This window comes from Cladosporium halotolerans (genome assembly GCF_011745625.1).
Source record: "Cladosporium halotolerans strain TM138-S3 chromosome Unknown Sca2, whole genome shotgun sequence".
In the NCBI taxonomy this organism is placed as follows: domain Eukaryota; kingdom Fungi; phylum Ascomycota; class Dothideomycetes; order Cladosporiales; family Cladosporiaceae; genus Cladosporium; species Cladosporium halotolerans.
The window spans coordinates 60246-88160 of NW_027191453.1; the positions used below are offsets into that span (position 1 = coordinate 60246).

Genomic DNA, 27915 nt, shown 5'->3' on the forward strand with positions numbered 1-27915 from the left:
TGCTCTCCCAACTTGAGCTTTCATTCTGTCAGGCGACGAAATTAGCTGCCGTACTTAGGCTCACGCGACTCGAATTTGATCTTCGAGATCACCCAATCATTGTCTTTCTTTGCTGCGTAGACATGTTTCTCAACGGGTATATCAAGCTTCCACATTCGCTGTGCTCTTCGGCGCGCCACGCGAAAGTTCCAGTGTGAATCGTAGGATCGAGCGCGTTCTTAGGTGCCGTCCCTAGGCATGTGAGTCCTCCAGGTACATCCGCTACGGTCTCACTGTCCTCTGAGATTCAAAATCTCTGGAACGTTCAGCTGCCTCTGCCATGAACGCCTACGTGATGAGTTCCCAGGCAACACCGGCATTGCTCCTCAAACAAGAGTGCCCACGAAGCTTGGCCGCGTCCTTCTCAATCGCACTATTGCGAGAGACCTACAAGCCACGATCTCTCAACAGCCTTTACTACCTCTACTTACCACTAATTTTCATTCGTCATCTATCGACCTTACAGGTCATGCTGCCGTTGATGGCATCTTTAGAGCACAGCAATAGCGGAGGTTCTCTCAACTATCGTATCTCGAGGGACGTGTTTCTGAGCGCAGTATACGAAGACCGGCTTAAGCAACCCCTTCACTGGACACAGCTTCACCGAGGGCTTTCAATTGTTTTTTGTCGCAGCATGGCTAATTGACCAGTTGCCGTCGAGATTTGAAACTAGGCTTCATGCCGCGGCAATCGAGACGCCAGCATTCGCCAATATATCTCCAGACGCTCGCTTTGTCGTTACACCGGCAGCCTTCCCGTCGAAAGCGGACATCGATCGCTTGATCGCGCGATACTTCAACGCATACGATCCGTCAGTGCACATCATTCACGGCAATTCGTTTCAGAAGCAATACGATGCGCATTGAATGAAATCTAGTGCAACTTCGGCTTGGCTGGGCTTGTGGCACGCGATAATGACGCTGGCCCTTCAATCAATCATACCACCGAGCAGATGACAAGCCGCCCGAATATCGCGAGAGAGCCCTCGAGATCATGGAAACCGAACTTTGGCAAGTAGGTAATCAACGGCCCGACGTTTCGGCCTACCTACAGGTTGAATTGAAATTGAAGGAAAATGGAAAATTATCGGATCCAACAGGTACTGAGCTCAACGCATGCGAGTTGCAAAACCTGTCACCTCAACCTCTACCCCGACCTATGGGACTGAACAAACCGCAGATCCCTATTGAGCCTTCTCTTTCGCCGCCAACTCGACGTACTGGCCGATGACCTCAATCATCATCTCCTCGAACGTTTTCTCTCGAATGCCAAGAATCTCTTCCGTCTTGCTCACGTCGGCCTTGATACCGAACCCCGTCATGCTACCGTTGTTCGGCAGAGTGCCGTCTTCGATCGCCTTGGGGAAGTGCTTCTTAGCATACTCCTTCACGTCGTCCCACTGTTGCAAGTCAGCTTCTCGAGCTACAACATGTAATGTTCACTATCGGCGGCACACTCACGTGGTATCCTTCGTCGCCTTTGTTTGCCAGCAAGTAGCTTTGGTTGCCAGGGACTTTCGGGTCCAGAGCCCGGACGTGCGCAAGCGCAACAGACGTGAGTGAGGTGACGGTCAACGGGAACGGGGTAGGGTGGTGGCGTCCAACGACCGGTCCGATAGCAAACGAAAGCGACCCGTTGTCAACTTCGGCAGCCTTGAGGGCGAGTTCGTTGCGGCCGAGCACGATGACAGGGTGGATGTGCACAGCGTCGAAGCCGGGCTGCTCCGTAGCGATGAAGTCCTCGGCGTGCTTCAGCGCGTGGATCTTCGACGCGTTGTATGCGATTTGCGCGTTGTTCATGTACGGTGAAGGAAGAGGCTCGCCGCGAGAGTCGGGGCCGACGACCTCGTCTGTCGTGCCGGTGAAAGCTGACATGGGAACGAGAGCAGCTCCAGAGGAAGTCACGACGATACGTTGGACGCCACCAGCTTTTTGTGCAGACTTGAAGATCCCGACGGTGCCCTGGATTGCGGGCTGCACGATTTCGGCGTCGAGGTCATCGTAGCCGGTCAGGTCCAGTCTGGGAACGGGCGAGGCGACGTGGAGGATGAACTTGACGCCTTTAACGGCTTCGTCGAAAGCGCCGTCTGCGAGGATGTCGGGCACGATGACGAAGCTGAGCTGGTCCTCGCTGATGCCTTTCAAGGTTGGGTTAGAGCGGATGATCTCGGCCTTTTGCTCGCTGCGAACTGCGGCGCGGAGCCTGTAGCCATGTTCGAGAGCGGCGCGAAGGACGCCGAAGCCGACAAGGCCGGTGGCGCCGGTGATGAGGACGAGGTCGCCAGACATGATAAACCACTACTGAGCAGTCGATGTATATGGGGGATGAGAGCCTATACCCTATAGATAGACGTGACGATGGTGTAAAGATTGATCGTTGCGCAGACCTTTGGCTGGGGCCCGCTGCTTATATACTGTAGTGTATAATCATATTGCACAATAATGTATGATAGCACGATTGTGCATACCTGATCATTATTCAGCCAGCTGACAACAAAGGATGCTGCAGCATCCTTCACAGCACCTTAAATCCGCGCAGTGACAGCTTAATCTGACCGAATTCGCTTTGCTTTCCTGTCGAGAGAGGGGAGGAATGCAGTATCCAGACCCTCGATCTGTGATCTCGATATATAGCAAAATAGTGTGCTATTAGTTTTTTGAGGTTCTTCGGCTCTGGACACGGTCAACGAAACCCCAAGAAGCAAGAAATCGACGACGTAACAACACTGAGTTGGGAACGGAGGGCGCGTATGCTGTAGGTGGAGCTTGTCAGCCCGAGTTTGTCAGCCCTGGCGGATGAACTTCACTCCGGCGAGGAACGACAACCGCCTCTCAGTCATCACATGCAACGAAGGAGTCTCAGCCCCACCGGATGAGTGAGACTCGTTGCCAGATTTTTGGCTGGTCAAGGCTGGGACTCCATGCCTGGGAGGAATCCTGCGCTGACAAAGCCAAGGGTCGTGGAGATCTGGGTCGAGAGTCCGCGGAGTATGGAAAAGCCATGGATATAGCGAAGCGACGTCTCGGCGTCAGCCTTCGATGCAAATTGCCCACAGGCTTTTGTAGACCGTGTATCTATGCCAATAGAGATATTTTACCTAATAACCAGCGTGCGACCCGAGTCAACTCGCCAGCTCAACCTCCGGCTTGTCCTCCTCCTTCTTATGCAAATGCTTCCCGATGAACGTCTCCCATCTTTCCCCACCTTCCTGCTCTCTCGCTCGCCGTTGCCGGACCAGCTTCTCCGCAGCCTGCTGAAGCATAGTACTCGGCGGACCGTAGCTGTCAAAGATCCCATCGAAATCCCGAGCAAGATACGCCTCCGTCACCTTCTCCATGCGCGTCAGGCTCGCGCCGCCAGGCACGTCTTTCTCCCCGTGCCAGTCGCCCTTGACCCAGTCGTCCAAGGACATATCTTGCAGGCCGTCTGTGACGTTGAGGCGCTTGTACCAGGTATGCTCGCCGCGGGCGTGCTCGCGCATCTGAGCGTGCTGCTTCTCGCCTTCGGTGTACTTGATCAGCAGGTTTTGAAGAACGGCGCGCTTCTCGAGCGCAGTGCGGATGAAAGGTATGTTGCCGAAAGGCCCAGGCCAGGCGGCGGCGAAGCCGTCGTGCGTGTGGTCTGGGCGGCCGGTGCCGACGCTGAGGAGCAGGGCTGGGTTCTCGGCGCGGCCTTCGTAGAGGGAGTGGAATTCGCTGAGCGCGGCGCCGGAAGGGTTGTTCTCGCGGATGCCGCCGTCCTTGAACGACCGATACTGTCCGTCGATCTCGACCTCGAGCATTTTGAAGTAGAATGGGGCGGCGGATGTGGCGCGGGTCACTTCCCAAATCTTGAGGGGCTCGGCGCCTTCGTTATACCGCGTGATCCAGTTGGGGGCGTTTTCGGAGTAGTAATGGGGGTAGGTCCTCAAGAGGTAAGCTTCTGACAGATTCTGGTCGTGTGTGGCCGTGAGACAGCAGGACTGGCAGACACGAGGCTTATCGACGTCGAATGGAGTTAGGCCCATCGCCGCGCTTTCTTCAATATCGAATGGATGCATGTCCTCTTTGCCATCGCAGTTCTCGTGTTCGTGACAGCGGCTTCCGACAATATCCTGGACTGCTTTCTCGAGAGGCTCGTGGTAGTATTTGGTGACGAGAGGGATGTTGCTTTTCCTCCTTCCGAAAAGCTCGTTGCCTACTGTGCGATAGACCTCGAGGCATTCCGTGGTCGTCATGCGCAGCCGACCAAGCATCGTTGCAATGAGCCCGCCAGTCGATGTCCCGTACATGAAGTCGAAGTAATGGCAAGGGAGAAGCTCCTCCTCGACGAAGGCTTTGCGTTTTGTGTCTGATGTTGTCATTTCGTCTTCCTCGAGCGCTCCAGGTGCAACAACTTCGCCCTCGCGCCTCCGACCTTCCCTCAGATGGCTGCCTGAATCTTTTCTTGACGCGCGTGCTTCAGAATCATCGCATTCCTCCTTTTCCAATCGTTCCTCCCATATCCAAATCTCATGCATCAAAGCTTTCAGAATCATCAAACTGCTGTATCCTCTGATTCCACCACCATCCAAAGTCAAGATGCAAGCATCCCAGGGATCGTCAACCTCGCGCGCCCATGTTCTCCCAGCCTTGTCAGAGTCGCTCGTCTCTGCTCTCCGGATCCTACTAGAACTCCGGGAAGAGTGTAGATTTGCAGCTGTTAAAGGTGCCGGCGGGGCAAGGGAGGATGTGCTGTGCTCCATCGGGGTGTTGCTCTCGGAGGAGCGTAAGAACGCCCAAGGCGTTGCCGGTAGCGAATCCAGAATGCCAGAGTGAAACGTTCTAGTTGCGGTAAGAAGTGTTTGCGGACTACTCGACTCCTCAGAGCCCGTCTGTATGCAAGGTGCAGATCCGCAGGAGTTGATTCGTGCCCTCAGCCGAGGGCTCTATGTCGGGGTATATCTTAAATATGTGTGATACGATGCTTTCGAAATGGGACAATAGCGATGGCGGGTGACGAAGCGCGTGTTTCGCTGACGTACAAAACACAGCAGACAGGCAGTAGTGGAGGGTACCGTGACGGTGCAATATGTGGATCCGGGACAGTCGTACAGAGACAACGGATGGATATTGGTGAACGCTATGAATTGTTGGGAGTGATTGATTTCTTTGTGATGAGAATGGCGTCTGTTGGGTGTGATTGTAAGATGCTAGAACAGAGGTACAGGTGAGGATGTATTGTGAAGGGCAAGAGTGAAACGCGTGACTGCGCGCGCGCGCTCTAAGGAGCTCAGACAGAGGCTCATCATGTGGACGCCCTCCGCAGCCTGCATCGTAGTCTGCCGGCCCCACTGCGTGCCGAGGAGCACCCGCAGGAGGAACGCCACATCTGCAAGGGCTGAGAGTATAGTGTGTAGTATAGTGAGGTGGTGTAATGGTAGTTTGGAAAACCAACCACTGGCATGGGCTGTGAGCGCAACGTCAGGTGATGAGCGATATTGGGAGCCCAGTCCGGCCGGCGTGATGAATCTCGCCCAATTGCCTAGCCGCCCTCTGTTTGCCACAAGGCCCGTTGCATTGGGGAGTGTTGATGCTCCTGACCAAGCGGCAGTCGTTGGATCCGAGTGACTCACAACCACGGCGGAGCCGTGATGTCGCCTGGCGGCAGTGTAGTTTTGACGCAGCTGTTGTGCGACGCAATGATCTATACTTATTATTTTCCAGGGTCGTTCTTTGTCTGGTACGGATGGCGCGGGATGGATCGCCTGCGGCTGAAGACGGGAGCTAGAGACGGCCGTGGCGAGCTCAGCCACATCCATCGACGCCGGCTGCTTGCGTAGCGCAAAAAGGTAAAGTCGGCCGAGCGAATGACGACGCCGGCCGGCGACGCGGTCACATGCAGAGGGACCGCTGCTGCGCCCACCGGTCAAGCATTTCCAACCGCTCACGCCTCTGTCTGACACCCAAGAAGCGCCAGACACCTGGTCAGGCCAGCTCCGAGCCACTCATCGCGCAAACCCGCCTGTAACCTTGCCTAGCCCGGTGTGCTCCAGTGCCTGATCCACGCCATTCATACGTCCGCCTCCGCCTGATCTTTCCACCCTCCGTCACACGATTCACAATCCGCTCTGCGCCTTGTCTCAGGCACCGACCAAACGCGCACACGGACAGCATACGCCATCATCACATATCCTCTCTACCGCCCTCCAAACAAGCCGCCTCAATCTAGTGACTCAATAGCGTCGGCACTAGAGCTTTCCATTCCGACAGTGTTGCCTGCCATGGCCAACCCGCCCGGCATAGACACCGCGTCGCTCGAGCGCAGTGACAAGACCGGTTTGACGGACTCTACCCACACTTCGAGCAGCAGTGCTTCCGAGAAATATCGACTGGACGAGCAGGACGAAGCGCCCATCTTGCTGTACAAATACCGTGGTGGCCTGCAGACGTCTTCTCAAAAGGATCTCTGTGCCTGGCTTGACAAAGGTCAGTCTTTGCGCTCTTCCACCTCACCAACGCAGCGCGGTATACTGACTCGACGTCCAGACGAGAACTTCGAAAAGCATCGTGTCACGCGCAAGCCCATACCACGATATACCTCGTACGTCGATGTCAAGCGTCACGATCTCTACATGCCCGAGGAGAAAGCCAGCTACGAAAAGTTCCCCAACTACGACTCCTCTCTCGCTTCCATCAAGATTCCCTCCATACCCTACTGGAGCCGCATGTTCCTCGGTCGCTATCCGGAGCTGTACATTGTCTCTCCAGAAAGCAGCCCGAACTCTAGCATAGCAAGCGGCAGCACTCGCGACATCAGCCCGACGAGCACGTTCGCTCATGACAGCCCCACAAATACACACGCTGGTGCCTCGAGGGAAGGAGAAGAGACTGGGTTGTCGTACTCTTAGGAAAGGTCTGTCGGAAGGATGAAAAGTGCATTCATTAGCATCGGTCGTTTAGGGCGCATTGGTCAGGAGGATACCCTTTTCTTTTTTGAGCTTTTGTTATGTGACACATTCAGATACGAACGTAATACGATGATCATGGATACTCCCAAGACCCCATAGAAATTTGGATACAGTTACGTCCCAGGGACCACGCTCTTGTCGTTCTGGAGAAAACAGTTCCTCTGCCGATAACACAGGTATCCTTCATCAAGCCAGTGTCTGTTACGAATAGCCCGTCTACACTGCACCCGCGCAATCATCTCTCCTCAGTGACACGCCTTTCCAAGAAACTTCAAGCGCCAGTAGTTGTACGGCAGCGGTGCGAGAAACCCAGCCAACATTGACACCCCGGTCACCGCCCAGAATCGAGCATCAGCAAGTCCCATAGAACCGTCTGAAAGGCCCAGCGTCACTAAATTTTCGGTAAACTCCATCGCCAACATCGACACAAGGCTCATACCGCATGCGGTGCGAGCAGCAGCTTTCCACGCCAACCGATCTTTGCCCAGATGTAGGAGCGCCGTCTCGAGCAAGATAGAGGTGGTGATTCCGGCCGTCATTGAGAGACCCATCGAGGACGCGGTACTCATCGACGGATGGTATGTCATCAGATACCACATTGTCGAGAGGTCACCGAGTGAGCAGCCTATCAGGCAGCGGGACGTGTTGACGAGAGCGCGTTTCCACGTGTGGCGACATCTCCAGAATGAAATGCTTTGTAATGGCAGATGTCGCGACGTTGTCTGGAGCTGGCGGCGGTATGTGACTCCCAGAGCTGTAATGTGTGGCCGGATGGGACCTTTGGAGGAAAATAAGCTTCTCGCAAGGAATGCATTCCGAGCATGACATGTGATGGAGGTCATGGGCATGGTTCCGGCTTGTATGACAGAAAAGTGACGGTGATGAACGCCTGTGTTTCGGTGACCGCAAAAGATCGCGCTGCCAGTCACGCCATATGTTTCACAAGTATACGAGACTCATCATTAATAATATTCTGGAAGGCTTTGGCTACTTCCCAAATATTCTTCGGTGCGATTGCAGTGTCTGACATCCCTGGCCCGTGCACTTGCCCTTGAGGCTTTTGTGCTTTCGCAACCCCATTGGTGTTGAGCGTATTTGCGCGCTTTGTGCGTGTGGCAACCGGCAGTACAAGGGCGCTTCGTACAGCAAGCTTGCAATAAAGAAGTTCAAGCCAGCCGGCTGCTCCTGTTACGCCGGTATTCACAAACTGAATCTACGAACAAAAGATGGCGTCGTTCTCATCAGCCTCAGGGCCGACGCCCATCTGCACGTCTTTCCTCATCCCGAATCTGCATTGCCCGACATGCGTTAGCCACGTAACTTCTGTGGTTAATGGCCTCAACACAAACGCTGTCGTCTCGGACTGTTCGATTGTCAATCACATCGTCACCATCGCACACGGGAGGAATGTGTCGGTGCAGCTTCTCGGTGAAACACTGACATCGGCCGGCTATGAAATCTTCGACACTATATGGGATCCCACGCTCGACGAGAAAACCTCGCGTCCGGCCGTTCAAGATGCCCGGTTGGAAGAAGCAGTGCAGCGATGGGATCCCCGGCGACATTCTCAAGTGGACGAAGCCACACGTCTGCTCCATGACGCCAATTGCGAAATGTGCGCGTCCAGTGGGCACGCGAACTTGGAGTCTGTGACCAGCACAGATACAGGTGCGACTCGACCTGAATTTATTGCCACGCTGTCTGTTGAGGGAATGACCTGCAGCTCCTGTGTGGGCAATGTCACCAAAGCGCTTCAAGCGATCGAGAATGTCCAGCAGGCCAACGTTTCTTTGATCGGACATAGCGCAGATGTACGATTCTCAGCGGAAGACCCCGACATATACGCCAAACAGTTCGTTGAAGCGATCGAAGACGTCGGATATGACGCGCAACTGATCGAAGTGAGGCCAGCGAATGTCAAGGACAGCACGAAGACAGACTCGAAGGAAGGATCAGAAGTCGCTGCTCAAAGGACGATATCACTTCGGATTGAAGGCATGCATTGCTCGCGGTGTCCAGTGCGTGTACTTGACGCAGTGCGTGGTATGGACGTCGACATCAAGGATCATCCGACCCTGGACTCGCCAATTCTGACACTCTCGTATGTGCCCGTTACACCCAAATTGACGATCAGGCGCATCATCGACGAGATTGGCGCACTCGACCCATCCTTCACGATTACGATTCACAAGCCGAAATCAGTGGAGCAGCGCTCCCGAGAAATGCTTGCAAAGGAGCGAAGAGCAATCTTCTTGCGCGCGCTGTTCTCAACAATCACTGCCATTCCGACTCTTATTATCGGCGTCATATACATGAATTTGGTACCAAAACACGATCCTGGGTATATGTTCATGATGCACCGTTTGCACGGTGTCAGCCGAGCAGAATGGGCAACCTTTGCGATGGCGACTCCGGTCTATTTCTTCGCTACCGATCACTTCCACAGACGCACACTCAAGGAATTGTATGCGCTTTGGGGGCCACGCAGCCCAGCACCAATTTTCAAGCGGTTCTACCGCTTCGGCAGCATGAACATGCTTGTCAGCTTGGGCACGACAATCGCTTTCTGCTCGTCGCTAGTTGAATTGATCGTCACTGCGTCGCATCCTTCTGAGGACCTGATCGGAAGCTCGAAGAAGTCGTATTTCGACTCTGTCGTTTTCCTCACGATGTTTCTGCTCCTGGGACGGCTGGCCGAAGCCCAAATGAAGGCCAAGTCTGGTGATGCGATCTCGGCTTTGGGCAACCTGCGGCCCACTGAGGCTAGCTTGGTCACATTGAAAGATGGAGATGTCTCAAACATCGAGACGATGAATGTGGACTTTATCGAGACTGGTGATTTGATCAGGATCCCTCACGGCTCGAGTCCGCCCTGCGATGGTGTCGTGCTGGATGAGAAGGCCAGCTTTGACGAGTCGAGTCTGACGGGAGAGTCTCGTCTGGTCACCAAACAGAAAGACGACTCGGTCTATTCCGGTACTATCAACAAAGGTGCGGCCATAACGATCCGTGTCACTGGTCCCGCCGGTGCATCTATGCTGGACTCGATCATCAGCGTGGTCCGTGAAGGCCAATCCAAGCGCGCACCGATGGAGCGCATCGCGGACTTGCTTACGGCCTATTTCGTACCTGTCATCGTACTGATTGCCATCATAACATGGATGGTCTGGCTTTCACTCGGTCTATCCGGAGCGCTTCCACATAGCTACCTTGATAATGACGTCGGAGGCTGGCCATTCTGGTCACTGCAATTCGCCATTGCAGTCTTTGTCATAGCGTGCCCTTGCGGACTAGGTCTGGCTGCCCCGACTGCATTGTTTGTGGGAGGTGGGTTGGCGGCAAAGCGCGGCATCCTCGTCAAAGGCGGAGGTGAAGCTTTCCAGGAAGCAAGCACAATGGACGCCGTCGTCTTCGACAAGACCGGCACCTTGACGGAAGGGCTCGAGCCGAAGATCGCAGAGCACCAAGTCGTCGATAGCGGGTCTGGGCTGGACCGTGCAATCGTCCTGGGCGTGCTTAGGAGCGTCGAGCAAAACAGCAGTCACCCACTCGCCAAAGCGGCCGTCAACTTTGTGAATGCTGAAGGAGATGCTGCAACGGTCAGTGTGTCCGCTGCTGATGAGATTGCGGGCAGAGGTCTGAAAGCAAGCTTTGATCTGGCTGGCAGCGGTGGGAAAACCCAGTACGAGGCTCTGGTCGGCAACGAAGGCTTAATGCGAGACTACGGCGTCGAAGTCTCTTCGACAACGGCCGAGCTACTGAGTTCTTGGAAGTCAAGTGGCTACTCGGTGATACTCCTGGCCTGCCGTGAAACTGGTAACCAATGGCGAATGGAGGCAGCCTTCGCCGCGTCAGACCCGCTCCGTCCTGAAGCAGCAGAAGTAGTCAGATCTTTACGGGCCCAAGGTGTCGAAGTTTGGATGCTCTCCGGCGACAACCCTGGTACTGCGATTGCGGTGGGTAAGCAAGTTGGAATTCCGCCTGACAACATCATCGCAGGCGTCCTCCCTGCTCAGAAGGCCGACAAGGTCAAGTACCTGATGCAATCGCTCAAGCCGAGGCGCGGGATCGGGTTCCAGAGCATTCTGAGCAATAAGCGGAACAGAGCCACGGTCGCGATGGTCGGCGACGGCATCAACGATGCCCCAGCTCTGGCAGCAGCAGACATCGGCATCGCCGTAGCTTCCGGCTCGGACGTCGCGGTACAATCCGCGTCTTTCGTACTGGTCCACTCCGATCTGAGAGCTGTGCTCACGCTGGTGTCGTTGAGCCGCGTTGTCTTCCGGCGAGTCATCCTCAACTTCTTTTGGGCTGCCCTCTACAACATGATCGCCCTCCCCGTGGCGGCCGGCGTGCTCTATCCGGTGAAGACGTCGTCGGGCAACCATATCCGCCTGGATCCGGCTTGGGCGGCGCTCGCGATGGCGTTGAGCAGCATCTCGGTTGTGGCAAGTAGTTTGCTGCTGAGGACAAGAGTGTTTGGGCTGGGTTTCCGGGAGGAGTCGGGATGAAGGAAATGGCTGTATGATTATTTCGCGGCGGTTTTGACCGGAGTATATCAAGTTTGCTGGATTGTCTTAGGGGGTTGAATGCTCCATGTCCTTCTAAAAGACCTTTAGAATATGTGAACATAATGAATCGCATTGAATGCATGGTTCTGTCGTGAAATGGTTGGTAGGACCCCTCAGGACACGCCAGGCAGGAGGAAGAATCGATTGACGGAGTAGCTCAGTTGATTTCCCGATCAAGAGGGCGTCGTTGTTTGATTGCTCGGGAGAGAAACATGCTTAATCTCTTGCCTTTGTGGTTGACCAGAGGGACGACCTGGCTGGAGGCGTGAAGACTCAACCACGAACGAAACATCCACCACGGTATTGCCATGATTCGAACCCCAATTAGCGGGGACGTTGTTGTCTGAGTGCTAAAAGCAATGGCCTAGGTCCTGCCTTGATGCGTGATAGACCAGGGAGTTTGTCTGAGCATCGTAGGAGGCGTATATCGAAAAAAAATTGAATCATGGCTCTGGCTCTGCCGTGAATCGAACACGGGTCTGCACGGATGTTGTATGCTCCAGAGGGAGCTTCCACAACGTGCCGTACTAGCCACTATACTACAGAACCTCTGATTCATGTCAAATTTTGATCTTTTTGGAATATATATAACCAAAAACCTTTGCTCGGCGTTTCCCGAGACACGACACCATGTTGCCTCATCCGCAGGTCAGGAGGACCGTCCAGATATTCCAATCACACAGGGCCGTCGCTGGTTGCATCGAATACACGTTCATGTCTCGCAGGAATGCGACTGAGAGCGGAAACGAATGCTGTGGGACTCGCACCATTATACGGTGCTCACCGCATTTCAGAACCTTCGAAACCGGCCACCATCGTTCGTTACTCAAGCTAGATGATTTCTTTTTGTTCTTGGGCCTTAAGCTTTGTATCCTTAACTATATTGCTCGTGACAAGCTTGCACTGCATCGAGAAGGACTGACTATAGCTACACATGATCATTGGGGTTTCTACGTCCGTGATAATCCTAACGTCCGTTACATCCCCTGCAATTTCTGCATTCTCAATTTACTTTAAAGAGGTTAGAGTGCTACTAAGCGAGGGCTCCTCGGATCACGCTAGCCGCTGGTAGTAAGCGAGAGTGAAGTCAAGATCCCTGAAGTCCCCGCTTCGAAGCCAGGATCACGTGAACCGCCTTCCAAAAAAAAAACGCGAAACGTCACGGAAATAATCACAATTGCACTGTAGGCGCTCGGAAGAACCACGGGCTTTTCGCACCATTAATATGAGCGCTGCAATGCGACGCGAGCACTAGGCCCGTCAAGTCATGGACGTTGGTCAGTTTTATTAGAAGTGTTCGATACCGCTCGACGGGCAGTGGCTGAACTTAAGCTTCAAACGGCTTAGATACGGCCTCCACTCGTGCAGATGCTGCGGCGGTCGGAACTGACATCGAGGGCGGTGTCCAAATTGTCTCGTCGACAGAGCATGCTAGACTTCTATCAAGCACTTACCAAGCATCTCACGCTGCGTAGCAGAACATAGCTACCCTCGGCGTTCATGGCATCGAAACCCAGTTTTTGGCCCGAGAGAGTCGCCGGCGGCATTCCGCAAGCTTTTGCAAGATCGGTGGGGCTGGTGCACCAGTAGTGTCGACACAGCGGTCCGAGCAGAGTCCCGCGACATGCACGTGCGAACTCTGGGACCGGGCTCGTTGACGGCCTTGGCGATCAGATCCATGCGATGCGGGTTGTCCCCCCGCGGCGGTAGATCCGCCCAGATTGCCATGTGCACCCGTGCACGTCGCGCTCCCAAATCGTGCCCTGACCTCTTGGAGTACAGCACTCGTGGGGAGCAGGACACGACATGTCTGGGGACTATATCGCGCCATCCGCCGTCGCGGGCAGAAGCTCGTTCCGTTACAGGACCGAGGGCAGCAGAGAGCGAGAGGCTCTTCGGTGCGCCTGCTGCGGTCCGCGATGTTGGCCAGATTCGCTAACCAGGCCACAGCTATCTGCACTCGTGGATCGAGCTCTACAAACCGCCCTACATCCGCCGCAATGCATTTCCCACCGCCCACTCTATGCCAGTGCCGTCAGCATGCCACGATACTGCCCTCGCCGCATTTGCGCAATTAGCCACCCTCCGCCTTGGCGCTCGCAGAGCATTCATCACGATCCTTTCCACGCACACAGAACACGTCTTAGTCGAATCTACGCGATCGATGTCTTTGCAATCCGACTTTGTCGCAGACTCCAAAGATGAAAGCTGGCTGGGAACATGTTGTTTCCCAAGGACAGATGGAATAAACGACATGACTCTGGACTCGTGGCGCAAAGCACGTTCTCCAAGGCAAGCGCCCGAGGACCAAGATTTCTACTATACTGAGGGTGTTTCAGAGCATTGGCATATAGTCAGCGATTTGAGACTTCACTCAAATGCGGCGCAGCGTGCGTTCGTTCAACGGGCGCCTTCACCGCGGTTCTACTTCTCAATACCTTTGCGCGATCAAGAGGGAACTGTCATCGGTAGTTTGTCCATCCTAGACGACAGACCCAGGTATGGAATTAGTGCAACAGAAATGTCATACTGCGAAGACTTAAGCGACACCATAACACAGCACCTTCAAAGTTCTATTTTCAGGTCTCAGAGACAGCGTAGCGAACGACTCATCCAAGCTCTGGGCGTTTTCAACAACGGTGGAACTTCACTCCGAGACTGGTGGATCGGTCAAGACAGCTCGAGCATGAGCAGGGGCGGTCGTCAGGAGAGAGACAGGACGGAGGGAGAAAAGGACTCCAGGTTCGATTCTGAGTTCGGAAAGGAAGAGAGCCCACCTTCCCACGAAACAGCGTCGAGGTATGGGGCATCGCGTACCCCCGATCAGCACCACAAATCGGCTCGATCAGCTGGCGAGGAAAACAAGCAAGCAGAGAACGAGCGCATGGTGAATGGCGTTGCTGGTGAGGACTTCAGTCGTCCTACTAATACTGCATCAAACGCGGCTCCCACAAATGATGATGGTGGAGCATCGTCAGATGATGCTGACACCATGTCTTCACGTTCTGGAAAGAGCGAGAAGGGCGCGCGGGCCTTTGACTTGACCAGCCAAATAGACCAAGCGTACAGCCGCGCAAGCAAACTCCTGCGTGAATCATTAGGTGCTTCAGGGGTGGCATTCGTCGATGCAAATACCCTCTCATCGAATCGATTGAACGATCAGCTCACCTCATCGGGATCATCTGATGACAATCGAGCGCTCCCAAGTAGTGACACGGATCACTCCGATAGCTCGAATTCGCTATACAAAAAATGCAAGCTTGCCGCAATTACAACGCAAGCCCGATCTGACGGAGGACGTTCCGCCTCATTCGAGCTTTCCGAGAAAGACTTGGCCAGAATGATCAAGTCTGGAGCCAAAGTGTTTTCGTTCATGGAAGATGGAAGCGCTTATTCTGGATCAGAAGGGAGTGCAGGCTCAGGTGCTTCGAGTGAGGCTATCTCTGCGGATGACGGATCTAAGCCGCGAATTCAGGCAAAACGTAACCGGAACGCTCGCAAGCTCAGGAAGGCGGTGGGCGATGCTGGTTCCATTGCTTTTTATCCTATTTGGGATGTAGGTCTCATTTCATCACGCATTAATTGGCCGCACAGACTCTAACCACTCTCAAGGACAATCGGGGACGCTGGAGGGCCGCCCTCGTTGTATGGACCACATCCAACGGTCGATTTTTCCATCCGGAAGAAGACATCACCTACTTGTCAGCATTCAGTCACAGTTTACGAGCAGAACTTGCACGAATTGAAACAATGGCGTCGGACATCGCTAAAGGGAAGTTTATATCATCCGTCAGCCATGAGCTTCGTAGCCCTCTTCACGGCATCCTGGCTGGGATTGAACTCATCCAGGATTCCCAATTGACTGCTTTCCAATCAGAGATGGCTTCTTCGGTGGCGCTTGCCGGGAGAACTCTCCTCGACACGTAAAATTTTCTCATCATTCTCAATTGGCATAGCTAATTCTCGTTAGGGTTGATCACATCCTGGACTACAGCAAGATTAGCAATCTATCTCGTGGGCAGAAGAAGGATCGGGCAAGAATTGATGCAATGAGGCATAAGTCCACCGAAAGCATAACTGGCAGCGGCTTGATCAACGTCGACCTTGCATGCCTTACGGAAGAGTATGGTTCCACGAATTTACGATGAATGCATTTGCATCAATCTAACTTCGCACAGAGTGACTGAGAGTACCGTCTCCAGTTTTCGTCATCTGAAAAGGCTTGCGAGAGACGCAGAGTCTCCTGATGAGTCTGACGACCACGCCGTGTCGGTGGCACTTGAGATTCAAAACCGCGAGACTTGGAAGACTCCAATGACGCCTGGCATCATGACAAGGCTTATCTCTAACATCCTAGGTGAGAACAGACCTTGTGAAAAGCCTTTTCCGCCCGCTGACCACCCTCTCCATCTCAACAGGAAACGCACTGAAATACACCCAAAAGGGTGTCGTGTTGGTCAAGCTCTTCACCGATAATGAGATGAGTGAAGGCCAAAGTCCCGATCAGGGTGTCTTCGTGAATCTTCAGATTCAAGACACTGGAATTGGCATGTCAAGGCACTTCTTGGATTCTGATCTGTTTACGGCTTTCAGACAAGCAAATCCTCATGCCCCAGGGAGTGGTCTTGGCTTGAGCATCGTGAAAGAAGTGGCGAAAGAGCTGAATGCTTCGGTCACTACGAAAAGCGAGCTTGGAAAAGGCACCAGTATACTCGTCAGATTCCTGGCACACTTCAACAAGCAAGACACCCCTGAGTTCGATGCGAGAAGCCATCATGTGACGCAAACGACTTCGATCTCGCAAACTCACTTCCGCATGCTGAACATGCGTACGCAGACACCGGACGTGCAGGCAACAGGTGCCAGCACTTTCGCTGAAAGCGTCCTCCGAACAGCATCACAATGGCTCCATTGCGAGATTTCTTTCTCGGACGACGTCTCGTCCTGCCCTCCAGGCACGGTCTGCGCGATTTCAGAGAAAGATCTCCTCATGATGTACGAGACAGACTCAACTGCTGTCGAGAGATTGATGTCAGATCTAGCTTCTGCAGGCGCTCAGATACTGGTGCTGTCACAGTCTGTAAATTCTGTGAAGCCAGCTTTCGACTTCGAGCGCTTTCCACTCAGACCTCTATACATCTACCAGCCGTAAGTTCACTCGACGCATTGCCTTGTGGTCCAGTTGCCACGACTTCGACAAAACACTTCGCTAACTAGTGTGCAGTATTGGCCCGCAGAAGCTGCTTCGTGTGATCAACAATGTCCAGGACTCCATTATGACGCGACAGCCGAACGATTATGCGACTCGAGCACTCAATACGCCTCACATGATCAGAGGTGACTTAGGCCGACGTACGAGCGACGAAGATATCCTATCTCCTCTCAGCCCCAGATTTGCGCATCAGCCGGATACGTCATCGAAGTCGCGCTCTGGTCGAACAAAATCAATGCCGGTCATCAATGAACCACTCGACAATTTTGAACAAAGCTCCGACGCAACAGACACTTCCGCTGTGATGCCCTTGCGGACCCGACCCAAGTCGCCCATGAGGCCAGGACAAGTCGTGCTTTTAGTTGAAGACAACGATATCAACATGAGAGTAAGTCGAGGCTCCCGTCACCGAACCTTTCTTGGAACATTGTAGCGACTGGTACTACCATGACCAAGCTACTTGAGCCATTCTCATGCTTCTAACGCTGACTGTCATTCTTCCTTAGCTGCTATTGGCTCTCATGAAGAAGCTCAAGCTACCCTGTGAAAGCGCCGTCAACGGCCTCGAAGCACTCGAGAAATATCAAGCAGCACCGATGCAGTATTTCCTGATTCTCATGGATATGGGTACGACTCCATTAGATTGCTCCCCTCACAGACTGTTCACTGACTCATGCCGCAGTATGCAATCCCTTTGGAAACGATCATCCGGGCTCACTGGAATTGTGGCGGATGCTACATCCAGCTGGGTCGAGACTTCCTTTTTGTCGCCCCAAAATAAATGTTATATTGAAGCTGACTCACCACACTAGAACATGCCGGTAATGGACGGGTTCGAAGCCACAAATAAAATTCGAGAACTAGAGCGCAAAGAGAAACTTCGCAAGGTCTATATCGCCGCCGTCACCGGCGTCACGAACATGGAGTCGAAGCAAAGCGCCAAGAGCGCTGGCGTGGACAGATATGTCACAAAACCCATACGGATGAAGGACCTCACATCTTTGATCGATGAGGTCAAGGAGTAATGCTGGGGCGAAGCGATTGCTAGCGCACGACTGGATTACGCATGACAGTACACATGCCCCGGTGGCATCTGGTAGTAGTACAGAAGATTTTCCGAACAACAGTTGGCTTGTAATGGCATTCGCCGCGTGTATTACGACCTTGTAACGATTATTTCACGGCGCAATGCTTCTCATAACAAGACAATTTCAGATATCTAGCGGAGAAGGCGCTTCCCAACTTTTCTGAGAGAAGCGTGTTGATGGATAGAGTAGAGAGCTCTCTCTGCTCCCATGTGTACACTATACACCAAATCGAATCGCGATCGAGTGGCAGTCGGTGTGTTGTAACGTCGGCTCGTTTGCCAAAAGATTCGATACTCAGAGGCTTAGGCTTGACTTCCTCTCGAAACATGGATCACATGAAATTTCGAAGAATAAGGAGTAAATTTTTGATTAACGTTATGCAAGTCTAATAGGTTGTACCTGGGTAGTATCAAAAAGCGGCCATCTTGTCCACATATACATAGCTTCTCCCTCCGCGCATCGAACTACCATTAGTGTTTCATGTTTGCCTTTACCACAAGCAGTCATTAGTCGTCAGCCAAGCGATCCGTGTGGGTTGCGCTCATCACAACCCAGAATCGATTTGCTCGACCACATTGTCGCCGGTCCAAGCCGCCCAGTCACGGCAGGTCTGCGCAACGGTCGACGGGAGCTTGATCTTCCGGATTTCTTCAGGGTACGAGAGGGCGTTCACGTAGAGGCCACCTGACATGTGCCATGCAACGTGACAATGGAAAGCTATGCACACGTTAGCATCATGACGTGTCTGTACCATTAGAATGCGTCGATGAAACTTACGCCAGACGCCAGGGTTGTCAGCCTCGATCTGCAGGACCATATACGCAGGTGTGCCATCGGGTTTGGCGCTGTGCAGAATGTGGACGTCACGGCGCTGAGGATTCTGGGGGTTGACGACATTGCCATCCCAAGTGCCATAGCCCTCTGCAAGCACATGCATGTTGTGACCGTGGTAGTGCATACTGCTACCGAGTCAGCTTTGATATGATGAGCCGGAGAGAAGGCTGAAACTTACGGGTGCGTGCCTGCATTGGCATGGTTGTACACGACAAGTCGAACGCTCGTTGCAGAGCCGAAGTTGAGGACGTTGTACTCGGGCTTGAAATCATCAAGGCGGCCGAGATTCGCTTCGAGCAGGATGGGATCGTTGTAGTTGGCGCGGAAGGTGCTGTTGTTCATGAACCAAAGCTTGTGCGTTCCGTTCGACTGGAAGGTAATATCGATCTGCTTGGTCACGGCTGGGCTCGGGTCGGGAGTAATTCTGTAGTAAGGCACCGCCGCCGTGAGAGGATCGTTACTGCAGCTGTTGATCGCGGCGTCTGAGACAGCAGACTTCGTAGTTGGTATCGCAGACGTGTTCGCGTTCTGGTAGTAGATTGCTGCAACGGCCTCGGGAGAAATGCCGTCTAACAAATTGCAACCACCTATAAAAGCGCTCTTACCAAGAGTAGATCGCATCCATACAGCGTCCGTCGGCTTGCCGGTAGCTTCGACGATGATGTCTGTTCGCTGGCCAATTCCAAGAGTGACGACGTCGACCTGATACGGAACAACGGGCACAAAGTCATTGGCAATGACCGTCATGACATGGTTGTCGATGCTGAACTTCTGCATTCCTTCCGCACCAGAGTTGATTAATCGGAGACGGTAGGTCTTGCCTGACTCGAACGAGAATTTGGAAACTCCCGCGTTGGGAGTGCAACTAGTGTCGTTGCTCTGGCATGGGTAGTTCATCTTGCCGTTGATTAGATTGTTCTGACTCATAGGTGGCGGCTTCTTTTCAGACTCGGGAGACATGACGTCCTTCACCAAGTCGTAATAGTCGGCGTGGTACCAATCAGCCATCATGACAGGTCCGAGGTCGACGTCGTACTGGGCGTTGTCATGAGGGCCATGGATGATCATCGGGCCGAAGAGACCACCAGCTGCTTGGGCGCTGTAGTGTGAGTGGTACCAAGATGTGCCGTAAAGGTCAGCACGGAATCTGTAGGTGAAGCTGCTTCCAGGTGCTATCGGACACTGCATCACGGAAGGAACTCCATCAAGCCACTGTGTTTCTTTCTGCAGAAGCCCATGCCAATGAAGCGCAGTACCTTCTTGCATGGCGTTGTGCACAGTTACTGAGATCCAGTCGCCCCAATTTGCTGTATCAAGTCAACGATGGTTCTGTCACATTGGAACATCGCCTCTCACCTTCGATTGTAGGCCCTGGGAAAGCACCATTCACAACAATCGCGCTGCGATTGACACCGTCCGGTGATATGATCTTCTTGCTAATGGTGAAGTCGTATGAGCGCGTCATGCCGGTATGTGGAGGGTCTTTGTACGGATCGGTGTTCTCGCAAGTCCGAGGCCCCCATGGCCTGCCTTGAGGCAGAGGAGTACCATCGCCGCCGATCCATGGAGGCAATTTGTGTGCGCGAAAGGTACCCAGCTGTGACTCGCCATTTGTCTCATGCTGTGATAACTTCGGTCGCATGTCTGAGCCCCAAGGGAGCCATGCAGATCCATGACGGTACGCAGATGCACGTGGGCCACCATATGGTTCGGGAGGAGTCTCGATTTGGGTCGCTAGTCGATGTCAGTGACATCGTGGTGCATTTCGTGTGGTATTGCTTACCATATGTATCTGTCGCAGGTGTGTTGCTGACCTTGTCTGTGGCATCGTAGGTGAAGTTCGATGCGGTTGAATTTGTTGTCGCGTAGACTGAGGAAGATGCAAATGTAGCGGCGAAAAGGGTAGCCGCTGTGAAGAAACGTCCAGCCATCGCGAAACCGATCGAGCGATAGGAAACACTCTAAGCTGATCGGACCCGGATCAATCTTTCAAAATGCCTGGCCGATTCGATCCAAGAAGACTAAGGGGTGTGGAGAGATTGCGAATGAGGAGACCATCGTTGGCGCGACATGATCAAGCCCTTATAGTCAGTCGTTCCGGTGCCTGATAGCGTCTGAACGATAAGGCTGACCAGCAACGGATCCAATCTGTTGATCGGCATAGCCGACATACGAGACGCAAAGACCGCCCAAGTCGCTCGCGCCGCATCAGGCGCCAGACAGGGACAAAATTGGAATATATCTTGCTGTCATACAAGCGAGTAGGATCGCTAAGCTCCTACGCTAGCGAAACGGCCAAACGGGGATTTAAAGGCTGTGCAACGAAAACGAGGCACGCCTGAATTGCATCCTGAGCGAGGAGTCCATGAGCTATGACTATGTTGGATCGACGGAGTCCATCCCATGGTGTCTTGAGCTTGCAGGAGCGACGACATTAGCGTTCCTTGGGTTCCGTAAAGGCGGGAGGTTTGTTTCCAAGCCACGGTTCTTAAACCCAGAATGAATGGATGGGTCGTGCCATGAGGCGGCAGGTGGGTCTCATATGGGTAAGGCTGTGAAGGACATACTAAGCGCCCTGTCAGCAAGATTGCAATTGGCCATCTCCATATATCTCCGCTGAGCGGCTGCACCGCCCATGTTGGGCGCGTGAGATGAAGTCGGCGCAGCTGCATGCAAAATGCGTCAAAAAACTCTCCGACTGCAGCCCAGGCGCAAAGCTCGATTGATGACAGGGCTGTTGCACGGCATATCTCCGACACCATGCTTCTCGATCCAAGTGCAACGTCGTACATGTGTATCCGAGGGCCCGGGAATGTGGTCTTCAAGCGAGCCATGATGCGCGAAATGTGGCGACGCTTGACGTCACGTGCGCTGGGGAGTCTGGGGAAGGGCAAGCGACCAGCGGCTTCCTCCTTGGACGTCAAGTTATTTTTAGCCCCATGGCTGATCAGCCCTCGACCACTATCCTGGCCGTCCTTCGCGGGATCTGCGCCGCCACCGCGCTGTTCCGTCTGCAGCCACAACGCTATTCCCTCTAGAGATCTTGCTATCACCGCTACTGGACCAGACAGCAGGTCACAAGCGCAGACAAGCGCGAACAAGCGAGACTATGGACCAGCGGTGTCCAGTCCCCGGGCGGATGCCCTGATTTTCTGATTTCTTCGGAACGCTGCCATCCCACCTGCAGCTCGTGCTTTTTTCATCGATGAGAGATCATCGCCAGGCGAACAAAGAACTGCAATCGATCTCTGCATTACTGTCTACTGTCACCACGCAAACGCTCTCTGGGCCTTGAGCACCACTTCAAAAACCATGACGCGCTTCTAGATATTGGCCAAACTGAACGTCGGTCTGCGGCTGATGTAGCCACCAGCATTCAAACAGCCTCCCGTTTTCGCCAGCTGCCGTGCGCATGGAGATTTTGGCAGTGGTTTCAGCGCTCGTATCCGCTCGCCCTGTCTGACGGATGAGGCTATCGCCAAAAAAGAGATTGGATGCGAATCCTCGCGCGATCACTCTGACCCTATAGCCAAGCCTCGTATTCCCATCGCGGTAGGAGTGGCACGTTTTCGTATTTGGCCGCCTTAAAGTAACTATCGGTCCTCGTTGCCTCCCAGCTTTGAAGCTGAATCAATGTCGTCATGGTCCTCGGGGGTGTGCCATCCAGTATATTGTCATGCTAAGCTGCCACTCGTGGCGGTGGCACTCTACTTGAACCCAATGGCAAGGCTGATACCAGCCCTCGTCTTCACGCGACGCGTGGAAGTCGACAAGTGCATCGTACCAAACCTGAAAGCTCTGCAACTAATTCGTACATAGCATGCCTTAGCCCGACTCGCCTGGCTTTGCTCTGCGTGCGCCCAGCAACCTTTGGCAAACCGCAGGCCGATCTTGGCATAACGAAATCACGCGCTCTCAGGACACACAGTCAGCGTTTTGCTCGACATCATCGGACATTGCTCCAGATTCTGTTGGCAAAGAAGTAAGCAAGCCAAATTGAGGACGGACTGGTCGCCCAGGGCGAGATACATACAGTCTGTGGCTCGCGGCACACCAGTAAAAGCGTCACTGTCCAGACACGAGATCATTGAATACGCCTCGCAGACTTTGCCTCGCAGACTTTTTCTACGCACCAAAGCATCCACGGAGGCGACCTGCTATCGGGGCTTCACCTAAGATCGATGGTATCACGTTGTCGGTTTCCACGAGCCTTCGGAATGCGGGCTCTCTGAACAACAATTTGCTATCAAAACCCTAGGGCCGAGGGTAGTACGTTATTGTCTTCGAAATACTCCGGGAACGTGGGCTCTCCGAGTGAAAAAACTGATTATCAAAACTCAGAGTCGGAAGTAGCACATGACGATTCCTCCTTTAACCCCAGCGCGGTGGTCTTCCCAAGCTGCCATTTGTTTTCAAAAGCCGAAGATGAATGATCGCACGCCACTATTCCTCGCCGAATTCGAGAGCGTTGAGGCTACTTCAGCTATTGGTGCTGCCAACCCGCTCTTAACACAGCTCCCTCCTCTCATGTGCTCACACCTTGGCAGCCGTTCACATAACATGGCAACACAAAGATGCCGTTCCGTTGCCTCCGCGAGAATGGCGACAAGTGCAATACAGCTGGTTATCGGCGCACCGCGGACAAAGGGTGACGAAATCAGAAGGTGGAAAAGGCGGCCCTATCGGTGCGTAAAGATCAGGGATTGTGGCTGGCCCACACCCGAGCGGATGTGCTGGGTGATTGGAAACTCTTGGTAAGCCTCTGAATCCGGCTGGTACAGCGGTTTTAGCTGGAGTCTTGGGATCGACGGTGGAGATCTTGATGTTCGACAATTTATCATTCGACTTTGTCTTTTTAGTATCAGTGGGATCGCTTGCAATCAATGATTGAGCCAGGTGTAGATCCATGGTAATGAAGCGTTCAGAAGGCTGGTTGGCGATACACAAGGGCAACAATTTCGATGGAGTTAGACATGCGACCTTCGGGTACCACGAAAGCTATCGGAAATACTGATGTCGTGCAGGATATGAGCAGCTTGAGTCAATTGGTATGTATCATTCAATGGGGATAACGTCGTGTCATGCTAAGTTTGACCCAGTGTTGACCGACGCGTCTCAGCACCGAGCCGTATCGTCATTAGGCAACCGCTTGAGGAGTATTCGGCAATCTCGCGATGCCCAATGACCATGAAGCAGCTATCAGCAGTGACACACTCACAGTAGGGTGATAGCCAGTGAGACACTACTGCATATTGCAAACACAGCTAACTGACGAGAGCGCGTCTCAAGGTGCCATTCACAACAATGTGCTTAGGAAAAGTCAACATGTTGGTCAAACGACGCCTGAATAGAGTAAAAACGAAGTAATTTGTTTTTATCTCTTCACCTGTGAAGCTACTACCGGTCGTGTCACACTCATAATACGCGACATGCCATTGAGATACTGGCGTAGAATTGCCGATATAGCTGCTATGCATCTCACTGATGAGAGAGCGTGTTGAGCTGCTACCAGCGGCTATCACCATGCAAATTTCAAGTCTCGTGGCATGCTAGTGGCAGTCAGGAAGGGAGTATTTATACAATGGCCAAAGCCTATACTACAGAAAATATGATGCTCGAACGCCGGCAGCCCATGCATATCATGCTTGTAAAACTCGTAAGCTTTACCGTGTATCACCTCTTTATTAATCCATTCCAGACAGTCCTAGACACAACGAAGCTCCATCCATTCCAAGTCCACGTCCAATTGCAGCCGAGGAGTCTTTGTACCTTCATTTCGTATGCTCTTTGGTCACGGCGGGACTCATATCTCCGGAGATCTCTGAATCACTCAGCGGATCGCTTTTTGTACATCCAGTCCATGTAGTCCTGGACGCCATGAACGTCGGACTCTTCAAAGACTTCAGACTCGGTCGCAGCAGAATCCTTGAGCATCCACTTCATGTAATCATGCACGCCATTGATGTGCAGCTCCTCAGAGTCTTCAGACGCCGTAGTGGGAGAATCCGTATCCTCACTGCTCTTTCCCCACACAACCTTTTGTTTGCCTTGCTCTGCGGCGTCCATCTTTTTGCGATACTCCCTGCCACGTTCCGCCAACTGCCTGAGCTTTTCCAAGTACGGGGTCTCGAACGTCCGAATGGTGCCATCCTCCTCGTGAATTTCGTAGTTCGGCTCGGCGCCTTCACCATCCTCGGTGGCGTATTCGTCGCCGCTGGGGCTGACGTTCGCGAGGGCCACTTTGCGCCTTTGTTTGCACTGCGCGTATGTCGCCCATGCCTGAGCAGGGTCCTCCATTTCTTTGAACAGGTATTCAACCGTCCAAGAATCGGAAGGCTTGAGCCTTTCGGGGCGATTCACTGACCGACCATTGACTCGAGAGGCAACGAGTATCGTGGCGGCATAGAGTGGAGCCGCGTTGTCGGTGGCAGAGTTAGATGGGCTCGGAGAGGGTTCATCCTCTGGCTCAGCCGGCGTGTCCATCTGTTCGGCTTGAGCCTCGATTCCCATCATTGTCCGCTCGAATTTGGCAATCCTCTCTTTGGAACTTGCTTGGATTTCGTCGATCTGATCTTCTTCCATTGGCTCGGCAAAGATGTACATAGCGGTCACCGGAGTGGCGCGAGTCTCGAAGTGGAAGCGCAAGCTTTTCTGTGGGAATTTTGCGGTGGCCTGCTCGAGCACCTTGTTCAAAAGATCCAAACTGATTTTGAACTCTTGATCCCCTAGGCAGCGGTTGATTTGACCATGGATAGCGCGGTCGATCTCCGCTATGGGCATGTACTGAAAGCCGAAAATGCGCTCAACGTTATGGTAGGAAAGGAAGATACCGTCCATACGACCCATGCGAGCTTGCAGCATGTATTTTAGCATAGTCGAGCGCATCATGTCGTAGTACTCGCGCTCGTATGACTCCCAAGCACCTTGCTCGGTGTGAATTTCGTAGCCAAGCATGGGCTTGTAGTCTCCCGTGCTCATCCGAATGCTAGCAATGGCGCGAGTCTTGATGTCGAACATGCCTGTGCCTGGAAGGCGGGAGTCATATGCATCAAGCTGCGATCGCATGAGGAAGTCACCCATTGTCGTGTATTGATACGCTTCAGGCATGTTGCGCTCCTCTTCGGTGATCTCGCGTGGGTCACTCTTACGATACCTCTCGTATTCCGACTGGTCCATAGTAAGCAATTTCTCCATGGACTTTCCTAACATCATGAGAATGTTGCCACTGTCATGCTCTTTGTCTGCGTCGATTGCGTATGTTCCGTTTTTCCATCGTAGGAAAATCGCCGTTGGTGCACGATTGAGTTTCGTAAATGTCGACAGAGTTTCCGGAAATTGGCGGGAAAGCATAGCAAGGTTGAGGTCTCTCCAGTCAGAAAGAAGGTAGTGGAAGTGGCTCAATGTGCTGGTCATGCTCGAAGTTGAGCCTACGTACTTCTTCCCGTGGCTTTTCGCCAGCTCTGACAGCGTCGCGTCCTGGGAGGAAGTCTTATATTGCTGCAATGCATTGAAATCGAATTCTTGCACGGGCATGATGTGCTGCAAATAAGGGTCGAAATTGTAGACACGCGAGTGATGATCCTGAAGCGATGTGACACCAGGGGTGAACAATACCTTGTCAAGTCCGAATGACAGATTTGGAACTGGTGGCTGGTCGAGATCGAGCGCAGTGACGTGCAAGTCTTTGGCTTTAATCAATGGTAGTCGCCCATCATCATCGTCCCCAACGTCGTTTTGAACGACAGAATGTTGTGAAGGATCTTCCGAACGATGGCCAGAGCCCATGGCATCTGCGAGATGTTGGCCCTGCAGGACTTCGGCTAAAGGTCTACCTTCGATTTCGGGTGCTGGTACCGGAGAATCTTCTTTGGGTTGATGCTGACCACTGGCGTCGACGTTGGTTGTCTCCGTTCGGCTGTCGGTGGCTTGATTCTCTCGCTCCAAACGCCTGCGCTCCTTTCTACGCATGCGCGCACGCCTTCTCTTCTGTTTTTGATCGGATGGGGCATTCTCATCAGTCGGTACGGGCGAAGAGCTTTGCGTGCTCGGTAGCGCATCATTTGACTGGCCAACTCGATCACTGGATGGGCTATCAGACTGTTCATGACCTCCATGTACAAATTGCTGCGGTAAACTTGCGTCAACTGCCCCATACTGCGCGGGCTCTGTCGGCGGATCATTCCCGCTAGTCGCATCTTTTACTTGAGTTTGTACTTGCTGAGGTTGACCGGAAAGCATCTGTCTAAGCCTTTTGAACCCCATCATACCCGCAAACGAGCCATTCTCCGATGGGACAGGTTTTTCACTGGTCGACGCGATACCTGAATCTTGTGTCATTTGCCTGGTAACAATATCACCAGAGGAATCGCCGCGTTGGTTATCAACGCGGCTCCCATCAAAGCCCCACGGCTTCTCAGAAGACGCCGTCGGTGGGCGCTCAGGATGAGGCGTAACCTTGTCGCCTCGACGCAGGGTATCGTATGTAGCTCGGAAGGTCTTTTTCGAGCTTGGCGGCGTGGTCGAACCTCCCCACTTGGGCCTCTCCATGGTCATTCTTGTAAGTTGGGCGGCGCTCTTTGGCTTGCGTAAATGCCCGTTCGCCAAATCTGCTGGCGTAGTAGAAGAGCCTGCACCAGGAGAAACTATGCCACTCGTGATTCTGACATCGTCAGCGGCTGTCGCAGGCTTTCCACGACTTCCATTGTGATCTTCTGCGCCACGTGATTTTTGCCCATCTCTTTCCGGGGCATTGGCGTCCGTATCCTTTGACGTGACTTGAGAAACGTTGCCATCAGATGCAGCCCTCAAATTGCGCGAGTTGTCTCTGTGAGATCTGATAGCAGTCTCCAAATCATCCTCGGTGCTGGAATTGAGAAGCTGTGCTTCTAGCTGGTCGTAAGCGGTTCCCTTTGCCCCATCAGCCCCCTGCGTTCCGTTTGTATTGTCATTTCGTGCATCTTCCGTAACACCCGACTTTTCAAAGGAAGAGATCCCGTAGTCCGATACTTTCCCCTCCTCTTTCGGCCGGTTTGGAGATGCAGTCAAGTGGCGGCGACATGGAGCGCGGACGTGATTCCAAGGCCTCCGTGATGGCGCACGGGAGAAGTGTCTGTACATCGAGCGACGCAAGCGAGCTGCGCAGACACGGCGCGTGGTAAAAGCGCGGTCTCGCCGTCGAACTGTACGGCTCGGGAGTTTCGCTTCAGCACCACGGTGACGTTCTGGACTTTTGCGCGCTAGCGA

At 53.3% G+C, this 27915-nt stretch overlaps 7 protein-coding genes across 7 annotated transcripts; 3 read left to right on the forward strand and 4 right to left on the reverse strand.

Moving 5' to 3' along the window:
* Positions 1–1222: 1222 nt before the first annotated feature.
* WHR41_00532 (uncharacterized protein) lies at positions 1223–2327 on the reverse strand (the record flags this gene model as incomplete). Its single annotated transcript, XM_069369138.1, has 2 exons — positions 1223–1438; positions 1500–2327. 2 exons carry the CDS (start codon positions 2325–2327, stop codon positions 1223–1225), a joined length of 1044 nt encoding a protein of 347 aa, XP_069233553.1.
* An 833-nt stretch (positions 2328–3160) lies between these two features.
* On the reverse strand, positions 3161–4762 carry WHR41_00533 (uncharacterized protein; the record flags this gene model as incomplete). Its single annotated transcript, XM_069369139.1, has 1 exon — positions 3161–4762. One exon carries the CDS (start codon positions 4760–4762, stop codon positions 3161–3163), a length of 1602 nt encoding a protein of 533 aa, XP_069233554.1.
* Positions 4763–5925: 1163 nt separating this feature from the next.
* On the forward strand, positions 5926–7049 carry WHR41_00534 (uncharacterized protein). Its single transcript, XM_069369140.1, has 2 exons — positions 5926–6485; positions 6546–7049. Exons 1-2 carry the CDS (start codon positions 6281–6283, stop codon positions 6905–6907), a joined length of 567 nt encoding a protein of 188 aa, XP_069233589.1. The 5' UTR covers positions 5926–6280; the 3' UTR covers positions 6908–7049.
* Positions 7050–8193: 1144 nt separating this feature from the next.
* On the forward strand, positions 8194–11478 carry WHR41_00535 (uncharacterized protein; the record flags this gene model as incomplete). The annotated part of the gene is made up of 1 exon (XM_069369141.1): positions 8194–11478. The coding sequence occupies one exon, from the start codon at positions 8194–8196 to the stop codon at positions 11476–11478; it is 3285 nt and encodes a 1094-aa protein (XP_069233590.1).
* A 1821-nt stretch (positions 11479–13299) lies between these two features.
* Positions 13300–17775, forward strand: WHR41_00536 (uncharacterized protein; the record flags this gene model as incomplete). The annotated part of the gene is made up of 9 exons (XM_069369142.1): positions 13300–13436; positions 13489–15094; positions 15151–15461; positions 15509–15661; positions 15717–15895; positions 15957–16686; positions 16763–17138; positions 17257–17377; positions 17615–17775. The coding sequence occupies exons 1-9, from the start codon at positions 13345–13347 to the stop codon at positions 17773–17775; spliced, it is 3729 nt and encodes a 1242-aa protein (XP_069233557.1). The 5' UTR covers positions 13300–13344.
* Positions 17776–18189: 414 nt separating this feature from the next.
* On the reverse strand, positions 18190–21424 carry WHR41_00537 (uncharacterized protein). The gene is made up of 5 exons (XM_069369143.1): positions 20456–21424; positions 20029–20406; positions 18851–19979; positions 18616–18797; positions 18190–18555 (listed from the first exon to the last, which is right to left on the reverse strand). Exons 1-5 carry the CDS (start codon positions 20601–20603, stop codon positions 18383–18385), a joined length of 2010 nt encoding a protein of 669 aa, XP_069233558.1. The 5' UTR covers positions 20604–21424; the 3' UTR covers positions 18190–18382.
* A 3074-nt stretch (positions 21425–24498) lies between these two features.
* On the reverse strand, positions 24499–27225 carry WHR41_00538 (uncharacterized protein; the record flags this gene model as incomplete). The annotated part of the gene is made up of 1 exon (XM_069369144.1): positions 24499–27225. The coding sequence occupies one exon, from the start codon at positions 27223–27225 to the stop codon at positions 24499–24501; it is 2727 nt and encodes a 908-aa protein (XP_069233591.1).
* Between the last annotated feature and the right edge of the window lie 690 nt (positions 27226–27915).

Excerpts from the sequence above, each read along its gene's own strand:
- WHR41_00537 (XM_069369143.1), bottom strand. The coding sequence starts at position 20,603 with ATGGCTGGACGTTTCTTCACAGCGGCTACCCTTTTCGCCGCTACATTT. Across the intron at positions 19,980-20,028 it reads CCCAGGGCCTACAATCGAAG|CAAATTGGGGCGACTGGATC; the intron begins GTGAGAGGCGAT and ends GACTTGATACAG. Across the intron at positions 18,798-18,850 it reads GCCAATGCAGGCACGCACCC|TATGCACTACCACGGTCACA; the intron begins GTAAGTTTCAGC and ends ACTCGGTAGCAG.
- WHR41_00534 (XM_069369140.1), top strand. The coding sequence starts at position 6,281 with ATGGCCAACCCGCCCGGCATAGACACCGCGTCGCTCGAGCGCAGTGAC. Across the intron at positions 6,486-6,545 it reads CTGTGCCTGGCTTGACAAAG|ACGAGAACTTCGAAAAGCAT; the intron begins GTCAGTCTTTGC and ends CTCGACGTCCAG.